The sequence below is a fragment of the Pseudophryne corroboree genome, chromosome 7 (genome assembly GCF_028390025.1).
Source record: "Pseudophryne corroboree isolate aPseCor3 chromosome 7, aPseCor3.hap2, whole genome shotgun sequence".
Classification (NCBI taxonomy): domain Eukaryota; kingdom Metazoa; phylum Chordata; class Amphibia; order Anura; family Myobatrachidae; genus Pseudophryne; species Pseudophryne corroboree.
In genome coordinates, this window is record NC_086450.1 from 506,826,541 (window position 1) to 506,849,537 (window position 22,997).

Below are 22,997 nucleotides of genomic sequence, written 5' to 3' on the forward strand. Positions count from 1 at the left end.
GAAGACTTTTATCATTCCGGTGACCTTGAAGATCCTCGGTCAAACTGTCAAGACTGAGGCCTTTGTGGACAGTGGGGCCGACGGGGTTTTTATGGACCGCCAATTCGCCCTGAAACACTCTGTTTCCTTAGTACCCTTGGCGTCGGAAATTGAAATTTGTGGGTTAAACGGGGAACCATTATCCCAGGGTAAAATTACCTCTTGCACTAGCCAGATTTCTTTGTTTATTGGAGCCACACACTCTGAAAAATTGTCCTTTTATGTGACTGTCTGTACTTTTGCCCCAATGGTGTTGGGGTTACCCTGGTTAAGGGCCCACAATCCTCAATTTGACTGGGTCTCTGGGGAGATTCTTAGTTGGGGTACTGATTGTTTCAGGAGTTGCTTGAGCCTTCCAGTCAGGCTCTCGCAGCTAAGTTTGCCAGGATTGCCAGGGTGTTATGCAGATTTTGCGGACGTGTTCTCCAAAAAAGTTGCAGAGGTACTACCTCCCCATCGCCCCTATGACTGTGCCATTAATTTGTTGCCGAATGCTAAGCTTCCCAAGAGCAGGTTGTACTCCCTGTCACGTCCTGAGGCTCAGGCTATGGCAGAGTACATTCAGGAGAACTTGGCTAAAGGATTTATCAGACCTTCACAGTCTCCAGTTGGGTCGGGGTTCTTCTTCGTGGGTAAAAAGGATGGTTCATTGCGACCCTGCATCGACTTCAGGGAATTGAACCGTATCACGATTAAAAACTCATACCCACTGCCTCTCATTTCGGTCTTGTTTGACCAGCTTCGTACTGCCACCATTTTTTCTAAGATTGACCTACGCGGTGCGTACAATCTAATCCGAATAAGAGAGGGGGATGAATGGAAGACTGCCTTTAATACTCACTCAGGGCATTATGAATATTTGGTGATGCCTTTTGGGCTCTGTAATGCCCCGGCAGTCTTCCAGGATTTCATGAACGATGTGCTCAGGGAATATTTGGATAGATTCTTGGTCGTATACTTAGATGACATCCTAATCTTCTCCCATTCCCTGGAGGAACATCGGAAGCATGTACGCTTAGTCCTCCAGAAACTCAGAGACCACCGGCTTGGGGCGAAGCTGGAGAAGTGCGAATTTGAAGTTCAGCAAATCGCATTTCTAGGATATATTATCTCCCCAGAAGGTTTCCAAATGGAGGGTTCCAAGGTACAGGCAGTCCTGGATTGGGTGCAGCCCACTAGTTTGAAGGCGCTTCAGCGTTTCCTGGGCTTTGCAAATTTTTATAGACGATTTATCGCTGGATTTTCGTCTATAGTGGCGCCCTTGGTGGCACTCACTAAGAAAGGGGCGGATGTTGCTCACTGGTCTCGTGAGGCCAAATCGGCTTTTGCCCGTCTCAAAAGGGCATTTGTCTCGGCCAAAGTGCTGCGACACCCAGATCCAGAGCGTCCTTTTGTGGTGGAGGTGGATGCCTCTGAGATGGGTATTGGGGCAGTGCTCTCTCAGATGGGAGTGTCTGATAATCGCCTTCATCCCTGTGCTTACTTTTCCCGTAAATTTTCGCCTGCCGAGATGAATTATGACGTGGGTAACCGGGAATTGTTGGCTATTAAGGATGCACTCGAGGAGTGGAGACACTGGCTTGAGGGGGCTAAGTTTGTGGTCTCAATTCTCACCGACCATAAGAATTTGGCATATTTAGAGTCAGCAAAGCGTCTCAATGCCAGGCAGGCACGATGGGCTTTGTTTTTTGCTCGCTTTAATTTTTTGATAACATATCGCCCTGGGTCAAAAAACATCAAGGCTGATGCGCTCTCGCGGAGTTTTGCTCCAATCCAAGAGACCACCGAGGAGCCGTTGCCCATTGTGTCCCCCTCATGTATTAAAGTGGGCATTACCCAGGACCTCTTGTCATTAGTCCTTAGAGCACAGGAGCAGGCTCCTCCAGACCTTCCGGTAGGTCTTTTGTTTGTGCCTCCTAGGTTAAGACAGCGAGTGTTCCTGGAATTCCATGCCAAGAAGTCGGCAGGTCACCCGGGTATTGCCAGAACTCGGGAGTTGCTATCTAGGGCGGTGTGGTGGCCCTCGGTGGCTAAGGATGTGGATCAGTGGGTTCGGGCATGTGACATCTGTGCCCGAAATAAGACTCCTAGAGGGGTTCCTGTTGGCCCATTGCATCCACTCTCTATTCCATCTAAGCCATGGACCCACATTTCAATGGATTTTGTGGTGGACTTGCCCAAATCCTCGGGGATGACAGCCATCTGGGTTGTCGTTGACAGGTTTTCGAAGATGGCGCACTTCGTTCCACTGGTTGGGCTGCCATCGGCCAGACGCCTGTCTGAATTATTTATGCTGCATGTTGTGCGTCTCCACGGGTTGCCACTTGATGTGGTCTCTGACCGCGGATCCCAGTTTGTGGCCAAATTCTGGAGGGCATTTTGTTCCGATCTCCAGATTTCTGTCAGCTTGTCGTCAGGCTACCATCCGCAGTCTAATGGGCAGACTGAAAGGGTGAACCAGTCCTTGGAGCAGTTCCTCAGGTGTTATGTCTCCAAGTGTCAGACTGACTGGGTTGCTCATCTGTCCATGGCGGAGTTTGCCTATAACAACGCGGCTCACTCTGCTACAGGGATCTCTCCTTTCCTTTGTGTGTATGGGCATCATCCTAAGGCCAATTCTTTTGACCCCCTGGACTCCACGCCTGGTGGTTCCTCTGTCGTTTCGGTCCTTAGAGGTATTTGGAGGAAAGTGAAGAAAGCCCTTGTGTCTGTGTCATTAGTGACCAAAAGGGTTTTTGATAAGCGGAAAAGACCCTGCAGCTTCAAATTAGGAGACTTCGTCTGGTTGTCTACCAAGAATTTGAAGTTGAGACAGCCATCTCATAAGTTAGGCCCCCGGTTCATCGGCCCTTATAAGATCACCAGGGTTATCAATCCAGTGGCATTTCAGTTAGATCTGCCCCGTTCTTTGGGTATCAATAAAACATTTCATTGTTCCCTTTTAAAACGGGCGATTAGTAATCCTTCTTCCAGAGGAAGACCTTCCCCTCTTCTGATACGTGGCCAGAGGGAGTTTGTTGTTGAAAGGATTCTTGACTCCAAGATGGTTCGGGGTCGGCTGTCATTTTTGGTGCACTGGAAGGGGTATGGCCCGGAGGAGCGGTCGTGGGTGCGCAGTTGTGATCTTCATGCCCCCAGACTGATACGCTCTTTCTTCTCGCAGTTCCCCGATAAACCCGGTGGTAGGGGTTCTTTGACCCCTCGTCAGAGGGGGGGTACTGTTAGGGTCTCCTGCCCTGTGCTGCCACGTCGTCATGGCAACCGGGAGACAAGTGCTAGCGGAGTAACCTGAGCGCAGCTGATACTCCAGTTCGGGTCTTTTGCTGTGCAGTGGTTACAGGCAGGGGATCCGGTGCTGGTTTTTGTGCTCACAGTCTGTGAGGTCTGAGTGGGGCGTGGACAGCACCTGCTTTATAAGGCCTCTTCTCAGATTAAGCAGATGCTGCTGAATCTTTGTTGGTTAGTCAGTTCCTGAAAATTAGCCAGTACTGTGTAGCTTTGTATTTGTTATTGCTTACTGCAAATAGGCCTGGAGATTTGGTACTACACTCTGCCAATCCAGACCTAGCAGTAAGACTGGAGTCAGTCGTTTAGCCTGCTGAAGTTCTTTTGCTATTCTGTGAACCCAGCAGGTTTGTGGCTGTACTTTCAGACCTGCATGCTTAATCCTCTCTCACTGTGCAGGGCGTCCATGTGTCAGTTTAGTGGGAGGAAGCTGAACCTGTGCCCTGCAAGTGAGAAATAGGATTGTGGAGACTCTCCTTGTGTCTACTATTCCATCTCTGACCAAGGAGTTTGCTGCCACACCCGTTGGTAACCCTTTAGGGTTTTGCTGTTGCCCTTAGCAACAGCATTTCGGGTTCTCTACGTATTAAAACACAACATCTTGCTTTTTCCATCTGAGCATTTGTAATACTAGGGAGACACCCAGTTTCTTAGCCTCTGGGCTTATCTGTTCACTTTGTGTTGGTTTTGTTACCCTATCACTTTCTGTGTACGTGATGTCATATTTCCCAGTCTGTCTGTTAGTTCATTTGTTTTGCATCCCTCTCTGTTCAGACACCAGTACATTCCTGCAGGCACTGGTGTGCATAACAGCCATTTAGGAGAACCAGGAAATAAGATTGTGCAATGTGGGGAATAACCTGATCAGAAGGATGCATGATTAGCAGATTGGCATACAATGCAGGAGGCTTGTGAAGGAAAACTTAGGGACAGGGAAGCAGACAGTAAGGGGCAGAAAGAAGATTGTGGGACACACAGGTGGGCATACCAGGAATAACCTGTTTTGGAGGTGGTGGAGTGAGTTAGAAGATGGGGCAGAGACGGGCGGAACTTCCAGAGGCAGAGGCCTGCCTGCGGGCTCCAAGCCCCAGAGGGGCACCTGCATGTACAGCAGCACCTGTGTGGTTCACAGCGGGATACAAGTGTGACCGCTGCTCTTCCAGTGGAGCTCTGTGACGCACTCGCTGCTGCAGTCCTGTAAGAGGCACGGGAGTGCGGCCCTGCAGAAAAGAATGACACGCCCACTTACCTAAGCCGATGTACCTCACGACTCCCGTCCTCCACCTTCAGTCCATCGGGACAACTCAGACTACTAGGTACTGGAACAAGCCAGACACGGACAAGGATTTCCTGAGGTGACCTGAAAAGAATGGTGGACACACTACACAGGGGTGGTCTCCACTGGGCTCTGTGAAGGGTCATCATTGGCACTTGCGGCCTCAGACTGGGTGCTCCCGTAGTCGTGCGAAGCACCAGGCGCGACCCTGAACGAAAACACCCAAAGGGGAGGTGGGGAAAGGGGCAACATACGCCACAAAACACACACGAAACACAGTTATATTCACCGACTATGTCCTCAGATTCCTGCTGACACGGCTGGCCCTTCTTCCTTGCTCCTGTGATATCCACACAATGAGCCCATGGGACGTGACGCTGCCTACGCGATATGACTGAGAGACACATATGCAGAAGTTATGACACCATACAGTTATACTGTTTCCACCTTGCAATACTCACCAGCGTGCAGCTTCCAACAGCCTACCTTTCATGGGGGCCTGGCTGTGGGGATAACTGAGAACTTACCGCACCTGCGATGTAACGCCGACTTGTGTCACCTGCGGACTATCGCCGGATTAAGAGATACCATGGCCTAGCGCCGACTTACCACACCTGCGGCATAGTGCCGACTTATACAACCTGCGGCCTAGCGCCGGATCAAGAGATACCACGGCCTAGCGCCAACTCACCACACCTGCGGCGTAGTGCCGACTTATACAACCACGGCCTAGCGCCGACTTACCATACACACAATAGCATTGGGCTTTTTTGCCCTTGGTGCCCCGGCCTATTGTTGCCTATCTGGTGGACTTGCTATTGGGCCTGCTGCCCACCTACTTAACCCTGTAGAGTAGCACGGGCCTATTGCCCTTCTTACCCCAGCCTACTGTCGCCATTCGGGCTATTCCTTAAACCTGGTGGCCGAACGCCACCTCCTATTGGGTCTAGCGCCCGTATTGCCCACGGGCCTAGTGCCCGCCTATGATGCCTCAGGCCTTATGCCTGTTTTGTCCCCATGGGCCTAGTGCCCGCCTAAGGTGCCTGTTTTGCTCCACGGGCCTAGTGCCCGCTTAACATGCCTCAGGCCTGGTGCCTGCTTTGCCCCACGGGCCTAGTGCCTGAATCCCTAGTGGTCTAGGGGGAGAGGGGTGCCACCTGGACTTACCCCTACTAAGGGACGCAGCTGGACCAAGCCTGGTCCGGCCACGCCCATCGCGTTGTCTTCACCGGAGGCGGGACAGCTCCCACCACCTCCGGGCTTCCAAGAGCCTTCACCTGGGCAGCAGTGGCCAGGGGAAGCTCTTTTACGTCGCACACCGCTGCCCCAGGGCTTCTGGCATCTTCACCGACGGGCGTCGGCTCTTTGTACTTCACCCGACAGGCGGTGGCATGTCTGAGCTCTTTTACAACTATCGCCGCCCTCCAGGACTTCCGGCGCCGTCTTCTATCTTCAATCTTCAGAAGCTCTTCTCTGCTCCTTCCCCGCTGACGAACTGAGCCCACGCGCCCGGCGCTGGCTAATACATGCCAGTGCCAGGGGCGGGGCTATGATGCGGTGAGCCATGATTGGCTCGCCGCCGCCACTCCTGATTGGCCGCCAGCTCGCGAGCCGTGATTGGTTCACAGCTGGCGCCAAATTCAAAAAGCCGCACTGTGCCTGGCAGGGCCTGAGTCCCGAAGGATGCAGACCCGCCGTCATCACCCACGTGGAGCGGCGGTGGTGATTCACTGCCGCCCCCACACCCGCCGTCGTACTCTGCGGCCAGCTGCTCGGAGCCAGCACTACCTTCGGCCCCATGTGACGGCACCGGGCCATCCCAGGTAAGGAGGCACACGAACACCTGCCTGGTACCACTCAGTCTGTGCTGCAGTACAATGGTGCTCCCGCGATTTCTGCTAGACCATAAGATGGGATCCACCAGCAAAGACTCTGCAAAGCTGCAGACAGCTGAATATTTTGAGTTTGACCATGACCCACCGGCCATTGACAATGCACAGTATAGCTGGAGCACTGCCAATTCACTGTGGACTCTTGTCCCTGTAGACCGGCCGAGAGAGCTAGCTATATAATTATTTTAGTCTAACTGTGTATATATATATATATATATATATATTGTGAATGCTGATTTGCATACAGGACAAAAAGCTATACCTTTTACACTGAAATTCGAGCAGCTGTGGCTGCTGAATGTAATCTTTAACATACATACTTTTTACTAACTTAGCGTACACACACCGACACGCCATGAGCACAATGTAGCTACACATGTGCCTGAAGTACACTTATAAACTTAGCAGGGAGAAGACACGACACCAATTGTATTTAAGGTGTTGGGATCCGACCCACCAACATATAATTGATAAAAGGGGGTTACAACAACAATACAATCATACTAACAGAAAAGAGGCTACAATGCAATGGTACATACGTTTGGTTTCGCCTGTGCTTCCCAGTCCGGTCCTCAGTCTTCAAGGTAGATGACCTTCAGAGATTGAGAGAGTGACCTGGCCTGCAGCTGGCTTTTTATACATTTGTCCACAACCTAACACAATGAAAGCTGTAATCTCTTTGTCCATTGGACACTGGGACTGTCATTTACAGTACAGGAGAGGTCATAGGTCGGTTTGAATAGGTGGGCGATGTCTGGTCCAGGTGCACTTGCAGATGTTCTCCTCTGGGTTCCCGATGCATATCAAGAGTCGCAGGAGCATGCGATCTTCTGCAAACCAACACCGGAATATTGCTCTTAAAATACCCTACGGTTGGATACCAAACACCACCTTATAACCTAGTTCTGTCCCCTCCTATCCTGTAAAGGTGAATCCCTTTGTTGCTGTATCATTTAAACAAGTATAAATCGCTGGTGTGGTGCATGTAGACTGTGAGGTAAATTTACTAAGGTGGGAGATTTTTAGAACTGGTGATGTTGCCCATGGCAACCAATCAGATTCTACTTACCATTTATCTAGCGTTTTGCAGCGTTAAACAATTTATCCTTCCCGCTACTTTTCAAAAATAGGTCTCTGTTGTTTCCCGGTGTTGTTTTATTTTTCATTTTCACATTTGAGGGGAGAGCTTGGAGAGAGATAAAGTTGACAGAGATAAAATACCAGCCATTCATCTCCTACCTGCCATGTTACAGGATGTGTTTTAAAAATGGCAGTCAGGAGCTGGTTGGTTGGTACTTTGGAGGTCATTCCGAGTTGATCGCTCGCTGACATTTTTCGCAGCATAGCGAACAGGTTACTACTGCGCTTGCGTATGCACCGCAATGCGCACATGCATCGTACGGGTACAAAGCGGATCGTTGCAGGGCGATGGATTTAACAAAGAATCCATTCGCACAGCCGATCGCAAGGAGATTGACAGGAAGAGGGCGTTTTGTGGGTGTCAACTGAACGTTTTCAGGGAGTGGTTGGAAAAACACAGGTGTGTCCAAGCGTTAGTAGGGAGGGTGTCTGACGTCAGTTCCGGGACTGGACAGGCTGAATTGATCGCAGCAGCTGAGTAAGTCCAGAGCTTCTCAGAAACGGCAAAAAAACGTTTGCATCCCGCTTAACTGCACAGGCGTTCGCACACTTGCAAAGCTAAAACACTCTCCCCCGTGGACGGCGACTATGCGTTTGCACGGCTGCTAAAGGTAGCTAGCGAGCGATCAACTCGGAATGACCCCCTTTATCTCCGTCCACTTTAACTCCATTCAAGCCTTAGTAAATAAACCCCTGCATTTCTCTCCAAGGCTTAGTAAATAGACCCGACAGCCTGTAACCTGGCAGTTAGGAGCTGATTGGTTGGTGCTTTGATAATTCTCCCTCGTAATTTCCGACTTAATGGTACAGAGTAAAATAAACAGTGCACACAACACACACACACACACACACACACACACACACACACACACACACACACACACACACAAATCTACATCCAGAAAAATAAAAGAAATTTGAACAAAAACATTTGAACATCTTCCTCCTCACGTTCCAATATTAACTCTTTCAGTGACAACTCTCCACACAAGATAGGATATAGTAGTCTCTCTAGCAGGGGAGAGATGGGGTTACACCAGGTGGTGGAGTTGGATAAAGGAAAGTGAAATCTGGATAATCGTTATCAGCGTACAGTAATTACAGTGATGTGTCGGCTCTTATCTCTGTAGTTTTGTAGAACTTTGTGCCTTGTATAGAACTGAGGCAGGAAGAGAGGAATTGTATTTTGTCCCAGTGCAGTGTGTAAATGTGCAAGAGGCTGACAGCAAACATCTGAGCAGGACATGAAGTGTGGAACAGAGATCCTCTACCTCCTCATCCTCTATCACACAGGTCAGTATGAGTCCTTCTCCATTCCTCTGGGATTGAAATAACACATGGCAGGAGACAGGCGCACTTTCTGCTTTACACACCACTAAAAGTGTGTGTGTGTGTGTGTGTGTGTGTGTGTGTGTGTGTGTAGGGGGGGAGGTGTCAGAGATATAAACATTCAAATGAGATAATTTCCCTGCATTAGTTACAGGGCACAATGGCTCAAATGCATTACGCCCTAAAAAGTGATAAAGTGGACACAGTTACAGGGGCAGATGTATTAAGACTGGAGAAGTGATAAAGCAGTGATAAGTGGAAGTTGATAACGCACCAGACAATTGTTGCGGGTTAGAAAAATGACAGTTAGGAGCTGATTGGCTGGCACTTTATCTCTCCTTATCCATCTCCACTGTATCACTTTTTAAAGCATAATACATTTCGGCCAATGATCCCTATGGCTACATGCCATACTTGCCGAATTTCCGGCTGCTCTCTCTGGAAGAGAGCAGCCAGGTCGGCTCAGCAAGGGGGCGGGCAGTGATGGGGCGTGCAGAGGGGGGCGGGCCAGAGGTGTGACGGAGGCGGAACAGGGGCGTGGTTGTGGAATCGCGTCACATAAGCCACGCCCCCACCATGTAATGCCGCTATTACCGGCATTATACAGCAGGGGGTGTGGCTATGATGACTGCCCGCCCACTTTACTCGTTAAGTGGGCGGCAGGGCAGTTGGGAACACCTGAAATCGGGAGACTTGTCTGTTCTTCCGGGGGGGCCGGGAGGGTCACCCGATTTTCAGGAGCCTCCCGGCCATTCCGGGAGAGTAGGCAAGTCTGCTACATGCATATTCAAATTTGGGTTTCCATGGCCATATGAGAGTACCTCTCTCTCTATCTAAGGGATGGTCATTGGTGTGTTATCCATCGATGATACCATTGATGAAAAACCTTAAAGGTGTAACAACATCTGTATAGGAACCATCAATGGTTTTACCCACTGTTGGTCACCGTTGAATTACTGTTAAGATGAGGGCCAATTAAAGCTCAGGGTGGGGCTTTGTGGGTGTCAGGGGCAGAGAAAACCTCTGTGTCCCAACACTTGGAGAAAAATAAATAAATACATTTTGGAAGCTCTGTACTATCGATGGCGGAAACCATTTGGTTTCCCCATCGATGATAAAAGTATTTAACATTGGTCATAGACCATCGATGATTTAAAATCATTGATGGTTGATGGCCATCCCTTATCTATCTATCTATCTATCTATCTATCTATCTATCTATCTATCTATCTATCTAGATATCTATTACTGTGCAAACGTTTTAGGCAGGTGTGGGAAAAATGCTGCAAAGTAAGAATGCTTTAAAAAATAGAAGTATTAATAGTTTATTTCCATCAATTAACAAAATGCAAAGTGAATGAACAGAAGAGAAATCTAAATCACATCAATATTTGGTGTGACCACCCTTTGCCTTTAAAACACCATCAATTCTTCTAGGTACACTTGCACACAGTTTTTCAAGGAACTTTGCAAGGAGGTTGTTCCAAACATCTAGGAGAAGTAACCACAGATCTTCTGTGGATGTAGGCTTGCTCAAATCCTTCTGTCTCTTGATGTAATCACAGATAGACTCGATGATGTTGAGATCCGGGTCTTGTGGGGACCATATCATCAGTTCCAGGACTCCTTGTTCTGACATGGGGCCTTATTCAGATTTTTTAGTAAACCATGCTGCGCAGCAGGTGGGGCAGATGTAACATGTGCAGGGAGAGGTAGATTTGGATGGGGTGTGTTCAAACTGAAATTTAAATGGCATTTTAGAAATGAAGCAGCCAATATTTCATACCTCCAGAGTCCCAACATGACCCTCCCCAGGAGGGACAAAATGCTCTGCTCCTGGATTTTCTCTTAATTCATGATTGCCGGCACCTGTGTTGAAAAAGCTAATGGATAAGAAGGTGTTTCAGCACAGGTGATGCCAATTATAACTTAAGAGGGAAGTCCAGAAGCAGGGCATTCTGTCCCTCCTGGAGAGGGTAATGTTGGGAGGTATGGCATTTACCCTGCACAGAAACAATATAACCCACCCAAATGTAAATCTCTCTGCACATCTTACATCTGCCCCACCTGCAGTGCAACATGGTTTTGCCCGATTGCTAACTTTCTTGGTTTTCTAACAAACCTGAATAAGCCACATTGGCTGCATGTTTGGGGTCATTGCAAGGGCATAAGTTCAACCAGTTGCCTGTAGGCAAGTTGGAGTGTGGTGCCCCCCCCCCTCCCTCCCCCTTCCCCCTGCCAATCAACTCTGCAGCAGCAGGTGCACCGCAGAACTCTGTTGGAATAGTAGTGGTAACACTTGGATCCCGCTGTGATACACAGGTGCTTCTGTACATGCTTGGAGCCCGGAGGCAGGTGTCACCTCACCATTGGTTTGCCCAGCTGCTTATGCTGACTGTTGCGGCAGATGCCTCTATGGAGTGGGACTCAAGTTTCTTTAACGCAGCATGATGGCTGTCTGGCTATCTACCTGTACATTCTAGTAGTACTTGTATAAACTTCAATCTGACTTGATTGACTAGTGGGCGGGGCTGGGGGAGGAGTCTTGGTTTGTATCCATTCCCTGGCACACTGTAATAGCCAGATCCAGGCCCTATATAGGGGGCTCCTGACTTACAGACTAGCTGTTCAGCAGCAGAAGCACTCTGTAAATGAACAGAGAAAAAAACATTAGGTCCATCTCTACTACAGATGGTTGGAAAACATCTGATTCTCCTCCATTGATGGTGAAACTGGTTAACATTGGTCCATAGATGGTTTAAAATAATCAATAGTTTCACAACTCCCGGCGCGGCGATTCTCCAGAAACGCCAATCTGAGAACGATGCCTGTGACACAATACTGATTACCTCAGCGCGTGTAGTAAATCAACGCGGTAACTGCCACCAGCAGAAGTACCTTTTGGGTCAAGCCCACGGTGAGCTCCTGTTCTGACCCCCAAACACAATTATTAATACGTAAAAAGTAGGTAACATGAGCTTCTCGGGGTTTGGGTGCGAAAACACAGAATCCAGAACTAAGATTAAGATTTTTAGTCCAAATCAAAATTTAAAATCTTATAGTTACATAAAAAGAAAGGTTACAAGAATATAATAGTTTAAATAGTCACGCAAGTAATTACAATTTCAGGAAATAAAATAGGGAGAAAAACAACATCCTAGTCACCTGTAGTACAGAACGTTGATTGAGTGAGGCCTCTCTGCATATGCTGGGAACATTATAGGATCCAGTCTCTCCTCACTGGAACCACCTCACGATAATTACAAATTTTCAGGTCAGTTTCTCATATTTAAAGCTACATGCTGCAGCTTCCCCCGTCCTACTCGGGATTCATTTAACCCTCCCAAAACCAGAGTGGAGTGAGTCTCAGCTTAAACTGTGGGGTTTCACAACCATTCTAGCTGATACGTTCATCTTTTATGGCTTGCTTTAAAGCTCTCGGAATGGTTTTATAATCAGCCTTGGCTAGATTTTACAACCTGCTGCAGGAAAGCCAGCACACACCTTTAGGGTCATAGTGTCCCTGAGGGGTTCTCCCAGGGGCACTTAATGCTTTCTCCAAGCAAACTCTCGTCCCTTACATCAAAGGAGAACTGGCCCCTCCTGGCTGTACTGTAAACAAGCTGTGTCCCAGAAAAAATAATAAAGTCTCACCCAGTTGTCAGCCTAATACATTTTCCACAATACAATATACTGTACATGGATACATCAATACACCAGGTAATAATAATACAATTTTTAATCATGCATAATCCAATATAAAACTTGGGTGAGCACTACAGATAGTCAATGGCCAACCCTAGCAGATGTCCCATGGAGACACTGCCTGAATCAAGTATATTACCTAAAGATCACTAGATTAGCGAGTGAGGAAGTGTGAGTATCATTTAGGGAGGTCTAGATTGCATGCGTGGATATTTTGAGAAAAAAGGTTCACCAGAAAATGCAGTGATAGTGGTGCATGCATGAGGGATGTGGCCAGATGCCAGAGGGGGAGTGTCTAGCCACTACAGAGGCTTGGCTAACCATTAGAGAGTGCATGGTCTGGGTATTGTGAGAGGAGCAGCCAGATTGGCACTGCAGGGGTGGCCATGGTATGGTAGAAGCGGGTGTCACTGGGGGTGTGGATATGTGATTGCATCATCATGGCCCCAACTAGACAATGCCATGATTACAGCCATTGTGAAGTGAGGGTAGGGCCACGATGACACAATTCAACGTGAATTGCCCCATTGGATCCCTGTACCGCCCACTCCACTCGACCCACCAACCGCCATCCGTGGCTGGGTGGTAGGCTCCTCCTGGAAACTGGTCTACTCTTACAGGCGGCAGGGAACACCACCACATTTTCAGGAGCCTCCCAGCAAATATGGCCTGTGTATGTTTATAAATGTATATAGAGCCTTATTCAATATGCGTTGCATCTTAGATGGGATCGCATACTCCGGAATATTGGCCAAGAGCTCTCGTGCTGGTGTGTGCGTGGACAGGGAGAGGTCTTGTTTATAACCATTATCCATGTTTCTCTATCTACAGGGGGCGCTCTGGAGCTGATTGCTCCTCCCACACATCGAGCCAGGGTGGGACTCAGTGTAAATATTCCCTGCAAGTACAAATCGGAGAAACTTCCTGTGGACCTGAAATTCTTTGCAATACTTTGGTACAAAGACAGAGAGCTCATCCTGAGCTATCCTGATACTGATAAACAAACTCACCCCAGATATTCCTTGGACACGGGAACAGCATTACATGGAACCGCCGATCTGTCTATCTCTAACATATCTGGATTTGATGGTGGAGTCTATACGTGCTCCGTGACCTACAGCCCAGCGAAGGAGGAGAAGGATATCCAAGTAGACATTCAAGGTAACTGGGTTTTGTTTGGCTCTAGAGGTACGGTATTGTACTATATGCTCTATAGGGTTACATGGGAAAGGCATGAGCCAAGAGTGGTGAGGACCATTATTCCTCTGTCTGCCCAACTGTCCGGGAAATGGGTGGCATGAGGAAAAGTTGTCCATCCTAGGGGCATTTATTTTTTTCAGACATGGTTGAAAATATATACATTCAAAATGTGGACATGTCAAACGTTGCCGTTAACAGTCGGCATATCAATGTAGCGTTTCACCCTAATATGTCTGATTTATATCTCACCCTGCACAACTAGTATTAGGGTAAAAGCAGACCGTGATAGGGTGTTCAATGGAATCATCAAAATGCCTACTAGTTATTTGTCAAAACTGGGGGAGGGGGACATGGAGACGTACACACTGGTGACTAGGGGAGGGGGACATGGAGATGTACACACTGGTGACTGGGGGAGGGGGACATGGAGATGTACACACTGGTGACTGGGGGAGGGGGACATGGAGACGTACACACTGGTGACTGGGGGAGGGGGACATGGAGATGTACACACTGGTGACTGGGGGAGGGGGACATGGAGACGTACACACTGGTGACTGGGGAGGGGGACATGGAGACGTACACACTGGTGACTGGGGGAGGGGGACATGGAGACGTACACACTGGTGACTGGGGGAGGGGGACATGGAGACGTACACACTGGTGACTGGGGGAGGGGGACATTAAGATGTACACACTGGTGACTGGGGGAGGGGGACATGGAAATGTACACACTGGTGACTGGGGGAGGGGGACATGGAAATGTACACACTGGTGACTGGGGGAGGGGGACATGGAGACGTACACACTGGTGACTGGGGGAGGGGGACATGGAGACGTACACACTGGTGACTGGGGGAGGGGGACATTGAGGTGTACACACTGGTGACTGGGGGAGGGGGGCATGGAGACGTACACACTGGTGACTGGGGGAGGGGGACATGGAGATGTACACACTGGTGACTGGGGGAGGGGGACATGGAGACGTACACACTGGTGACTGGGGAGGGGGACATGGAGACGTACACACTGGTGACTGGGGGAGGGGGACATGGAGACGTACACACTGGTGACTGGGGGAGGGGAACATGGAGACGTACACACTGGTGACTGGGGAGGGGGACATGGAGACGTACACACTGGTGACTGGGGGAGGGGGACATGGAGACGTACACACTGGTGACTGGGGGAGGGGGACATTAAGATGTACACACTGGTGACTGGGGGAGGGGGACATGGAAATGTACACACTGGTGACTGGGGGAGGGGGACATGGAGACGTACACACTGGTGACTGGGGGAGGGGGACATGGAGACGTACACACTGGTGACTGGGGGAGGGGGACATGGAGATGTACACACTGGTGACTGGGGGAGGGGAACATGGAGATGTACTCACTGGTGACTGGGGGAGGTGTACACACTGGTGACTGGGGGAGGGGGACATGGAGATGTACACACTGGTGACTGGGGGAGGGGGACATGGAGACGTACACACTGGTGACTGGGGAGGGGGACATGGAGACGTACACACTGGTGACTGGGGAGGGGGACATGGAGACGTACACACTGGTGACTGGGGAGGGGGACATGGAGACGTACACACTGGTGACTGGGGAGGGGGACATGGAGACGTAAACACTGGTGACTGGGGGAGGGGGACATGGAGATGTACACACTGGTGACTGGGGGAGGGGGACATGGAGACGTACACACTGGTGACTGGGGGAGGGGGACATTGAGGTGTACACACTGGTGACTGGGGGAGGGGGACATGGAGAAGTACACACTGGTGACTGGGGGAGGGGGACATGGAGACGTACACACTGGAGGGTGGGGGACATGGAGATGTACACACTGGTGACTGGGGAGGGGGACATGGAGACGTACACACTGGTGACCAGTCTCTGAGTGCCACCGCTTGCCAGGATTGCCATACTATTGTAGTATGTGTGTATATATGTATGTATGCGTCTGACGCTGCACCGAGGAGCCTGAGCCAGCGGAGAGGGTAAGTATAATCCATTCTTTCTTTCTTTCTTTCTTTCTTTCACCTGCCGTAATGTGTAAAACTGGGGAATCTGCCTGCAGCAATGTGTAAAAAGGGGGAATCTGCCTGCCGTAATGTGTAAAAAGGGGGGCGCTGTCTGCCGTAATGTGTAACAAGGGCACGTTGTCTGCCGTAATGTGTAACAAGGGTACGCTGTCTGCTGTAATGTGTAAAAAGGGGCACGCTGTCTGCCGTAATGTGTAAAAAGGGGACGCTGTCTGCCGTAATGTGTAAAAAGAGGAATCTGTCTGCTGTAAGGTATAAAAGGGTCTCTACCTGGTGTAGTGGTGATACTGTGCGGCGTAATTTGAAGAATGGAGACTACTGTGCACCATTTTATGAATTGGTATTATTTTGTGGCCACACCCCTTCCCTACAAAGCCACGCCACTATGTATTTTTGCGCGCACCTACGGCGCGCACTGCCCCTGTTTTGCATGTGGGGCTCCTATGCCGTTTTTTGCACACAGTGCTAAAATGTCTAGTCACGGCACTGTTGCTAGGTATCCATTTCTCTGGCCCTGAGCAGGTCCCCCTCACCAGATCCTCTCCAGGGGTGAGGGGGTGGACTTGGATGGGATGTGGGGGGAAGGAGGGGGGGGATGTGTGTGTGTGTGTGTGGGGGGGGGGGGCAAAGCATTTTGTCGCACCTGAGCCCACCACTCGCTAGTTCCGCCACTGGATAGAGGATAACCACTAAGGCTCCGTTGCTGGTATCTGTGCTAAACCAGTGCAATCCTGATTATATGGAGCGGGATCATCCTGAGAGGACATATCCTCTGCACTGTGTGCAGCATATGACACAGAGTCCCTGGACATAGCTGTATGGAGACCACAGACACTCTACACACACACAGGGGAGGGCAGACAGTTTCACCCCCAAGGTTGGCAAGAGAGACACAGAGATTGGAACCAACCAACACACAGCGCCTTTTAGGTAAAAGGTGATCCCCTACCAGCGCTGACTTTGCACCTTAATAGGTTACACAGTCTGTATTTAGCCCCCCCCCCCCATACCATCCCTTGGTACCATGAGAGATAGCAGGAGTCAGTGCCGTAAGTAGGCATTTTAGCGCTGTGTGCAAGAAACGGCATTGGTTCCCCCCCATGTAAGATAGGGGTAGTGCGCGCCGTAGGCATGTGCACAATATATAGGGGCGTGGCTTCATGGGGAACTGGCGTGGCCACAAAATAATACCAATTCATACTACGGTGCACAGTAGTCTCCATTATTCAAATTACGCTGCACAGTAGCGCCATTACACCAGGTAGAGCACCTTTTACACATTACGGCAGACAGCGTCCCCCTCTTTACACATTATGGCAGACAGCGTCCCCCTTTTTACACGTTACGGCAGACAGCATCCCCCTTTTTTACACATTATGGCTGACAGCATCCCCCTTTTTACACATTACAGCAGACAGCGTCCCCCTTTTTACACATTACGGCAGACAGCATCCCCCTTTTTACACATTACGGCAGACCGCGTCCTCCTTTTACACATTACGGCAGACAGCGTCCCCCTTTTTACACATTACGGCAGACAGCGTCCCCTTTTTTTACACATTACGGCAGACAGCATCCCCCTTTTTACACATTACGGCAGACAGCGTCCCCTTTTTTACACATTATGGCAGCCAGTCCCCCTCTAACACATTGCGGCAGACAGAATAGAGAGAGAGATACTTACCATCTCTCCCCGCTGGCAGTCAGGCTCCTCGTGCTGGCAGATCCCGGGCAACCGCAGGGGAGGAGGAGGAGGAAGGGGGACTGGAGCAGCAGCAGCGCTATGTAATTGGTAGAGGTGCCACTGCAGCAGTCCCCTCTCCTTCCGTATTGGCTGCCCGCCGCCGCTGTGAATGCTGGGTTGAAGGAACCGCATCCCAGCATTCACAGCAGCGCCAGGCAGCTGCTGCGGCTCCAGTCCCCCTCCCTCCTCCTCCTTCTTCACTGCCTCCGCCGCTGCTGCTCTCCTCCCCTGCCTCCGGACGGGCTTCTCCAGCGTGGCGCACACAGCAGAGGCGGCTTGTAATGAGTCAGTTTGACTCATTACAAGCTGCTGGCCGTTGTGCCCCCAGGGCAACTGCGCTGTGTGCCAGGCACACACGTAGTTACGGAGCTGGCTGGAGTTGCTGTGGAGGGACTTGCTCTTTCTGGACAGTGCTGTGCAGGCAGGAAAATGGCGCTGAACGCTGCTGGGTCCGCTCTGAGGAGAAGCTCCATCCCCAAAATGGCGCTCTCTTCCCGCTCTTCACAGTGATTATACTGCCTGAGGACAATGCTGGCTGAGATCCACGGACCCCGACAGACTTTCTGACCAGTGCAGGGTTTAGGCGCCGGCTCAGGGCGCCTCCTCACAGCCCCGCACAGTGTGGCCTGAGCTCCGGAGCATGGTTAATACCGCGCTCCCTACCCTGTTGCTGCCATCTTCACACCGGCCCCCCGCTTGCAAGGGGGGTCGGTGACTCACTCGCCACTGATCTTCTGGCTCTGTAAGGGAGTGGCGGCATTCTGCTAGGGTTAGCGATCCCCACAGCAGGAGCACAAGCCATAGAACCCAGGTCCTTCATGGATTCTACCATAAATCCTGCAGAATCCTGTATTTTGCGTAAAAACTATTCAACGTCACTTTTATACATTGTAGCTAAGTCTTCAAGTAACATGCCTGACCACCTTACTATAGCTTTAGAAATCCATGCACAGGCAATAGTAGGCCGCAGTATCGCCCCTGAAGCCGTGTATATGGATTTGAGCGTAGTGTCAACCTTGCGATCTGCCGCTTCTTTCAACACGGTAGATCCTGGGACAGGTAAGACCACCTTCTTTGACAGCCTGGATACAGAAGCGTCAACAATAGGCGGGTTTTCCTATTTTTTTTTCTATCCTCTACCAGGAAAGGAAGTGCCACCAGAACCCTTTTAGGGATCTGGAATTTTTTATCTGGGTTTTCACAAGCTTTTTCAAAAATAGCATTTAATTCCTTTGACGCAGGGAAGGTTAGCGAAGCTTTCTTATTCTCAGTGAACTAAACCTCCTCAACCTGCTTCGGTGCTGTGTCAGCAATATTCAACACATCTCTCATGGCCTCTATCATCAACTGCATCCCCTTAGCAAGTGATGCCGCCCCCCGCAACACATCCCCACCACCGTCTGTTGTGTCAGAATCGGTATCCGTGCCATCCTGCATAATTTGGGCAAGAGCACGTTTTTGAGAGTGTACCGCAGGGGGGCGAGGGAACAGAACCGGACCATACTGCCATAGAGGACTGTAAAACCTGAGTTGCATTCTCAGTCTGCGCAACCCTCTCAGAAATCTGAGAAATAACACCCTTAAGAGAGGTTAACCACTACGGTTCCCTAGCAGGGTTTCTACGACAGTGCAATCCTGATTACATAGAATGGGATCTTCCTGAGAAGATATATCCTCTGCTGCATATGATAGAGTCTCTAGACATGGCTGCTTGTAATCCCCACACACCCAACATACACACGGGGTAAGGCAGATAAAGTTTCCCCCCCCGCCCCAAGAAAGGCAGAAAAACACAGAGATTGGAGCCAACCCACACACAGTGCTTATGAGGTATAGGGAATCCCTACCCAGCGCTGACTGTGCACCTAAATAGGTATACACAGTAGTATACACCACCTCCCCCCTTCTACAACCCCCTGGTACCATACAAATAACTGGAGTTGATCTGGAGGGACAGCCCTTGATGCTGCAGGCAGAGAAAATGGCGCTGAACGCTGCAGGCTCCGCTCTGAGGAGAAGCTCCTCCCCCTGAAGATGGCGCGTCTTCCCGCTCTTCAAATGGATTATTCTGGCCTGAGGTATGTGCTGGCAGTGATCTGGGGACCCTGACAGGCTTGCCGACCAGTGCAGGGTGTAGGCGCTGGCTCAGGGCGCCCCTCACAGGGTGTCTCTGAGCCCCGGAGCGTGGTTAATACCGCGCTCCCTACCCTGATGCCGCCATCTTTACACCGGCTCCCCGCTTGTCAGGTGGGCCGGTGACTAACTGGCCACCGATCTTCTGGTTCTGTCAGGGGGTGGCGGCATGTTGCTGGGTGAGCGATCCCCTGTGGCAGAGAATGTTCGATCCCCTCAGGAGCTCAATGTCCTGTCAGCGGAGATAGTGGCTCAGACCCCACAGGGTGGACACTGCTCCCCCCCTTAGTCCTTCGAAGCAGTGAGGCTGTTGCCAGCAGCCTCCCTGTGCCTAAACTCTACGAAAAACAATGACACTAAAAGAACGCCTATGGAGCTCCCCTAGCTGTGACCGGCTCCTCCAGGCACATTTTCTAAACTGAGTCTGGTAGGAGGGGAATAGAGGGAGGAGCCAGCCCACACTGTTAAACTCTTAAAGTGTCAATGGCTCCTAGTGGAGCAGTCTAAACCCGTGGTACTAATGTGGACCACAGCATCCTCTAGGACGTAAGAGAAATTCTATATAATTTAATAATAATGTAATTTAAATTGGGGGTTCTATTGTGTGGCCACGCACTTTTTTCGGCCTTCCTCATTTGGTACAATAATAAATGTTCTTCGAATTCGGAACCATATATAAACTCATCTTCCCATCTACTTATGAAGAGATTCGCATATGCGGGGGCAAATTTTGTCCCCATAGCTGTACCTTGCATTTGGAGATAAAAGTTACCATTGTATTCAAAGTAGTTATGTTCCAATATGAAGTGTATGCAGTCTAAAACAAACCCAATTTATTTCTGATTAGACTGTACTGGCTTCTAAAGAGGTCTTTATAGCCTCCACTCCTTTGATATGTGAAATGGAGGAATATAAAGCCTGAACGTCAATATTTGTTTATCCCTTTGGATTTTTTTTATGTATAAACTATTTTGAAATGTATATTAATTACTTTATAGGTATGTTTGTTTACCTGTACTGCTAAACTTGTGTTTGATCCACCTATAAATTCAGGGTTAAACATTTGCTCATTTAGATCGATATGTATTGTCCTCTTTCTCTCACTTGCCGTATAGGCTACAGAGCCACATTATAAGGCTTTTATTCATTAAGTCCAATTTTCTAATTCAATACAGGTCATCATATAGACCATAGTCCAAGCCACTATTTTTTAGGATTTCTTTTAAATATGGAATATTGTCAGGTTGTTAACTGTTACAATTAACTTGGTATGTATTATCATTTCCCCATCCACTTGTTCATCCATTACTCATTCTGTAGCCCTGATTTTTAACATATTGTCTTATTTATTAGGGTTTATACTAGAGATGAGCGCCGGAAATTTTTCGGGTTTTGTGTTTTGGTTTTGGGTTCGGTTCCGCGGCCGTGTTTTGGGTTCGACCGCGTTTTGGCAAAACCTCACCGAATTTTTTTTGTCGGATTCAGGTGTGTTTTGGATTCGGGTGTTTTTTTCAAAAAACCCTAAAAAACAGCTTAAATCATAGAATTTGGGGGTCATTTTGATCCCAAAGTATTATTAACCTCAAAAACCATAATTTCCACTCATTTTCAGTCTATTCTGAATACCTCACACCTCACAATATTATTTTTAGTCCTAAAATTTGCACCGAGGTCGCTGTGTGAGTAAGATAAGCGACCCTAGTGGCCGACACAAACACCGGGCCCATCTAGGAGTGGCACTGCAGTGTCACGCAGGATGTCCCTTCCAAAAAACCCTCCCCAAACAGCACATGACGCAAAGAAAAAAAGAGGCGCAATGAGGTAGCTGACTGTGTGAGTAAGATAAGCGACCCTAGTGGCCGACACAAACACCGGGCCCATCTAGGAGTGGCACTGCAGTGTCACGCAGGATGTCCCTTCCAAAAAACCCTCCCCAAACAGCACATGACGCAAAGAAAAAAAAGAGGCGCAATGAGGTAGCTGACTGTGTGAGTAAGATAAGCGACCCTAGAGGCCGACACAAACACCGGGCGCATCTAGGAGTGGCACTGCAGTGTCACGCAGGATGGCCCTTCCAAAAAACCCTCCCCAAACAGCACATGACGCAAAGAAAAATAAAAGAAAAAAGAGGTGCAAGATGGAATTGTCCTTGGGCCCTCCCACCCACCCTTATGTTGTATAAACAGGACATGCACACTTTAACCAACCCATCATTTCAGTGACAGGGTCTGCCACACGACTGTGACTGATATGACGGGTTGGTTTGGACCCCCCCCAAAAAAGAAGCAATAAATCTCTCCTTGCACAAACTGGCTCTACAGAGGCAAGATGTCCACCTCATCATCATCCTCCGATATATCACCGTGTACATCCCCCTCCTCACAGATTATCAATTCGTCCCCACTGGAATCCACCATCTCAGCTCCCTGTGTACTTTGTGGAGGCAATTGCTGCTGGTCAATGTCTCCGCGGAGGAATTGATTATAATTCATTTTAATGAACATCATCTTCTCCACATTTTCTGGATGTAACCTCGTACGCCGATTGCTGACAAGGTGAGCGGCGGCACTAAACACTCTTTCGTAGTACACACTTGTGGGAGGGCAACTTAGGTAGAATAAAGCCAGTTTGTGCAAGGGCCTCCAAATTGCCTCTTTTTCCTGCCAGTATAAGTACGGACTGTGTGACGTGCCTACTTGGATGCGGTCACTCATATAATCCTCCACCATTCTTTCAATGGTGAGAGAATCATATGCAGTGACAGTAGACGACATGTCCGTAATCGTTGTCAGGTCCTTCAGTCCGGACCAGATGTCAGCATCAGCAGTCGCTCCAGACTGCCCTGCATCACCGCCAGCGGGTGGGCTCGGAATTCTGAGCCTTTTCCTCGCACCCCCAGTTGCGGGAGAATGTGAAGGAGGAGATGTTGTTGACAGGTCGCGTTCCGCTTGACTTGACAATTTACTCACCAGCAGGTGTTTGAACCCCAGCAGACTTGTGTCTGCCGGAAAGAGAGATCCAAGGTAGGCTTTAAATCTAGGATCGAGCACGGTGGCCAAAATGTAGTGCTCTGATTTCAACAGATTGACCACCCGTGAATCCTTGTTAAGCGAATTAAGGGCTCCATCCACAAGTCCCACATGCCTAGCGGAATCGCTCCGTGTTAGCTCCTCCTTCAATGTCTCCAGCTTCTTCTGC

The 22,997-nt window shown here is 49.5% G+C and overlaps 1 protein-coding gene across 1 annotated transcript in view; it reads left to right on the forward strand.

Annotated features, from left to right (window-relative positions):
- The window catches only part of LOC134944449 (uncharacterized), a 235,903-nt gene that overhangs the window by 27,746 nt on the left and 185,160 nt on the right, over positions 1 to 22,997 (forward strand). The window contains exon 4 of the mRNA XM_063933024.1: positions 13,498 to 13,827. Coding sequence (XP_063789094.1) covers positions 13,498 to 13,827 — 330 coding nt within the window. The remainder of the gene's footprint in view (positions 1 to 13,497; positions 13,828 to 22,997) is intronic.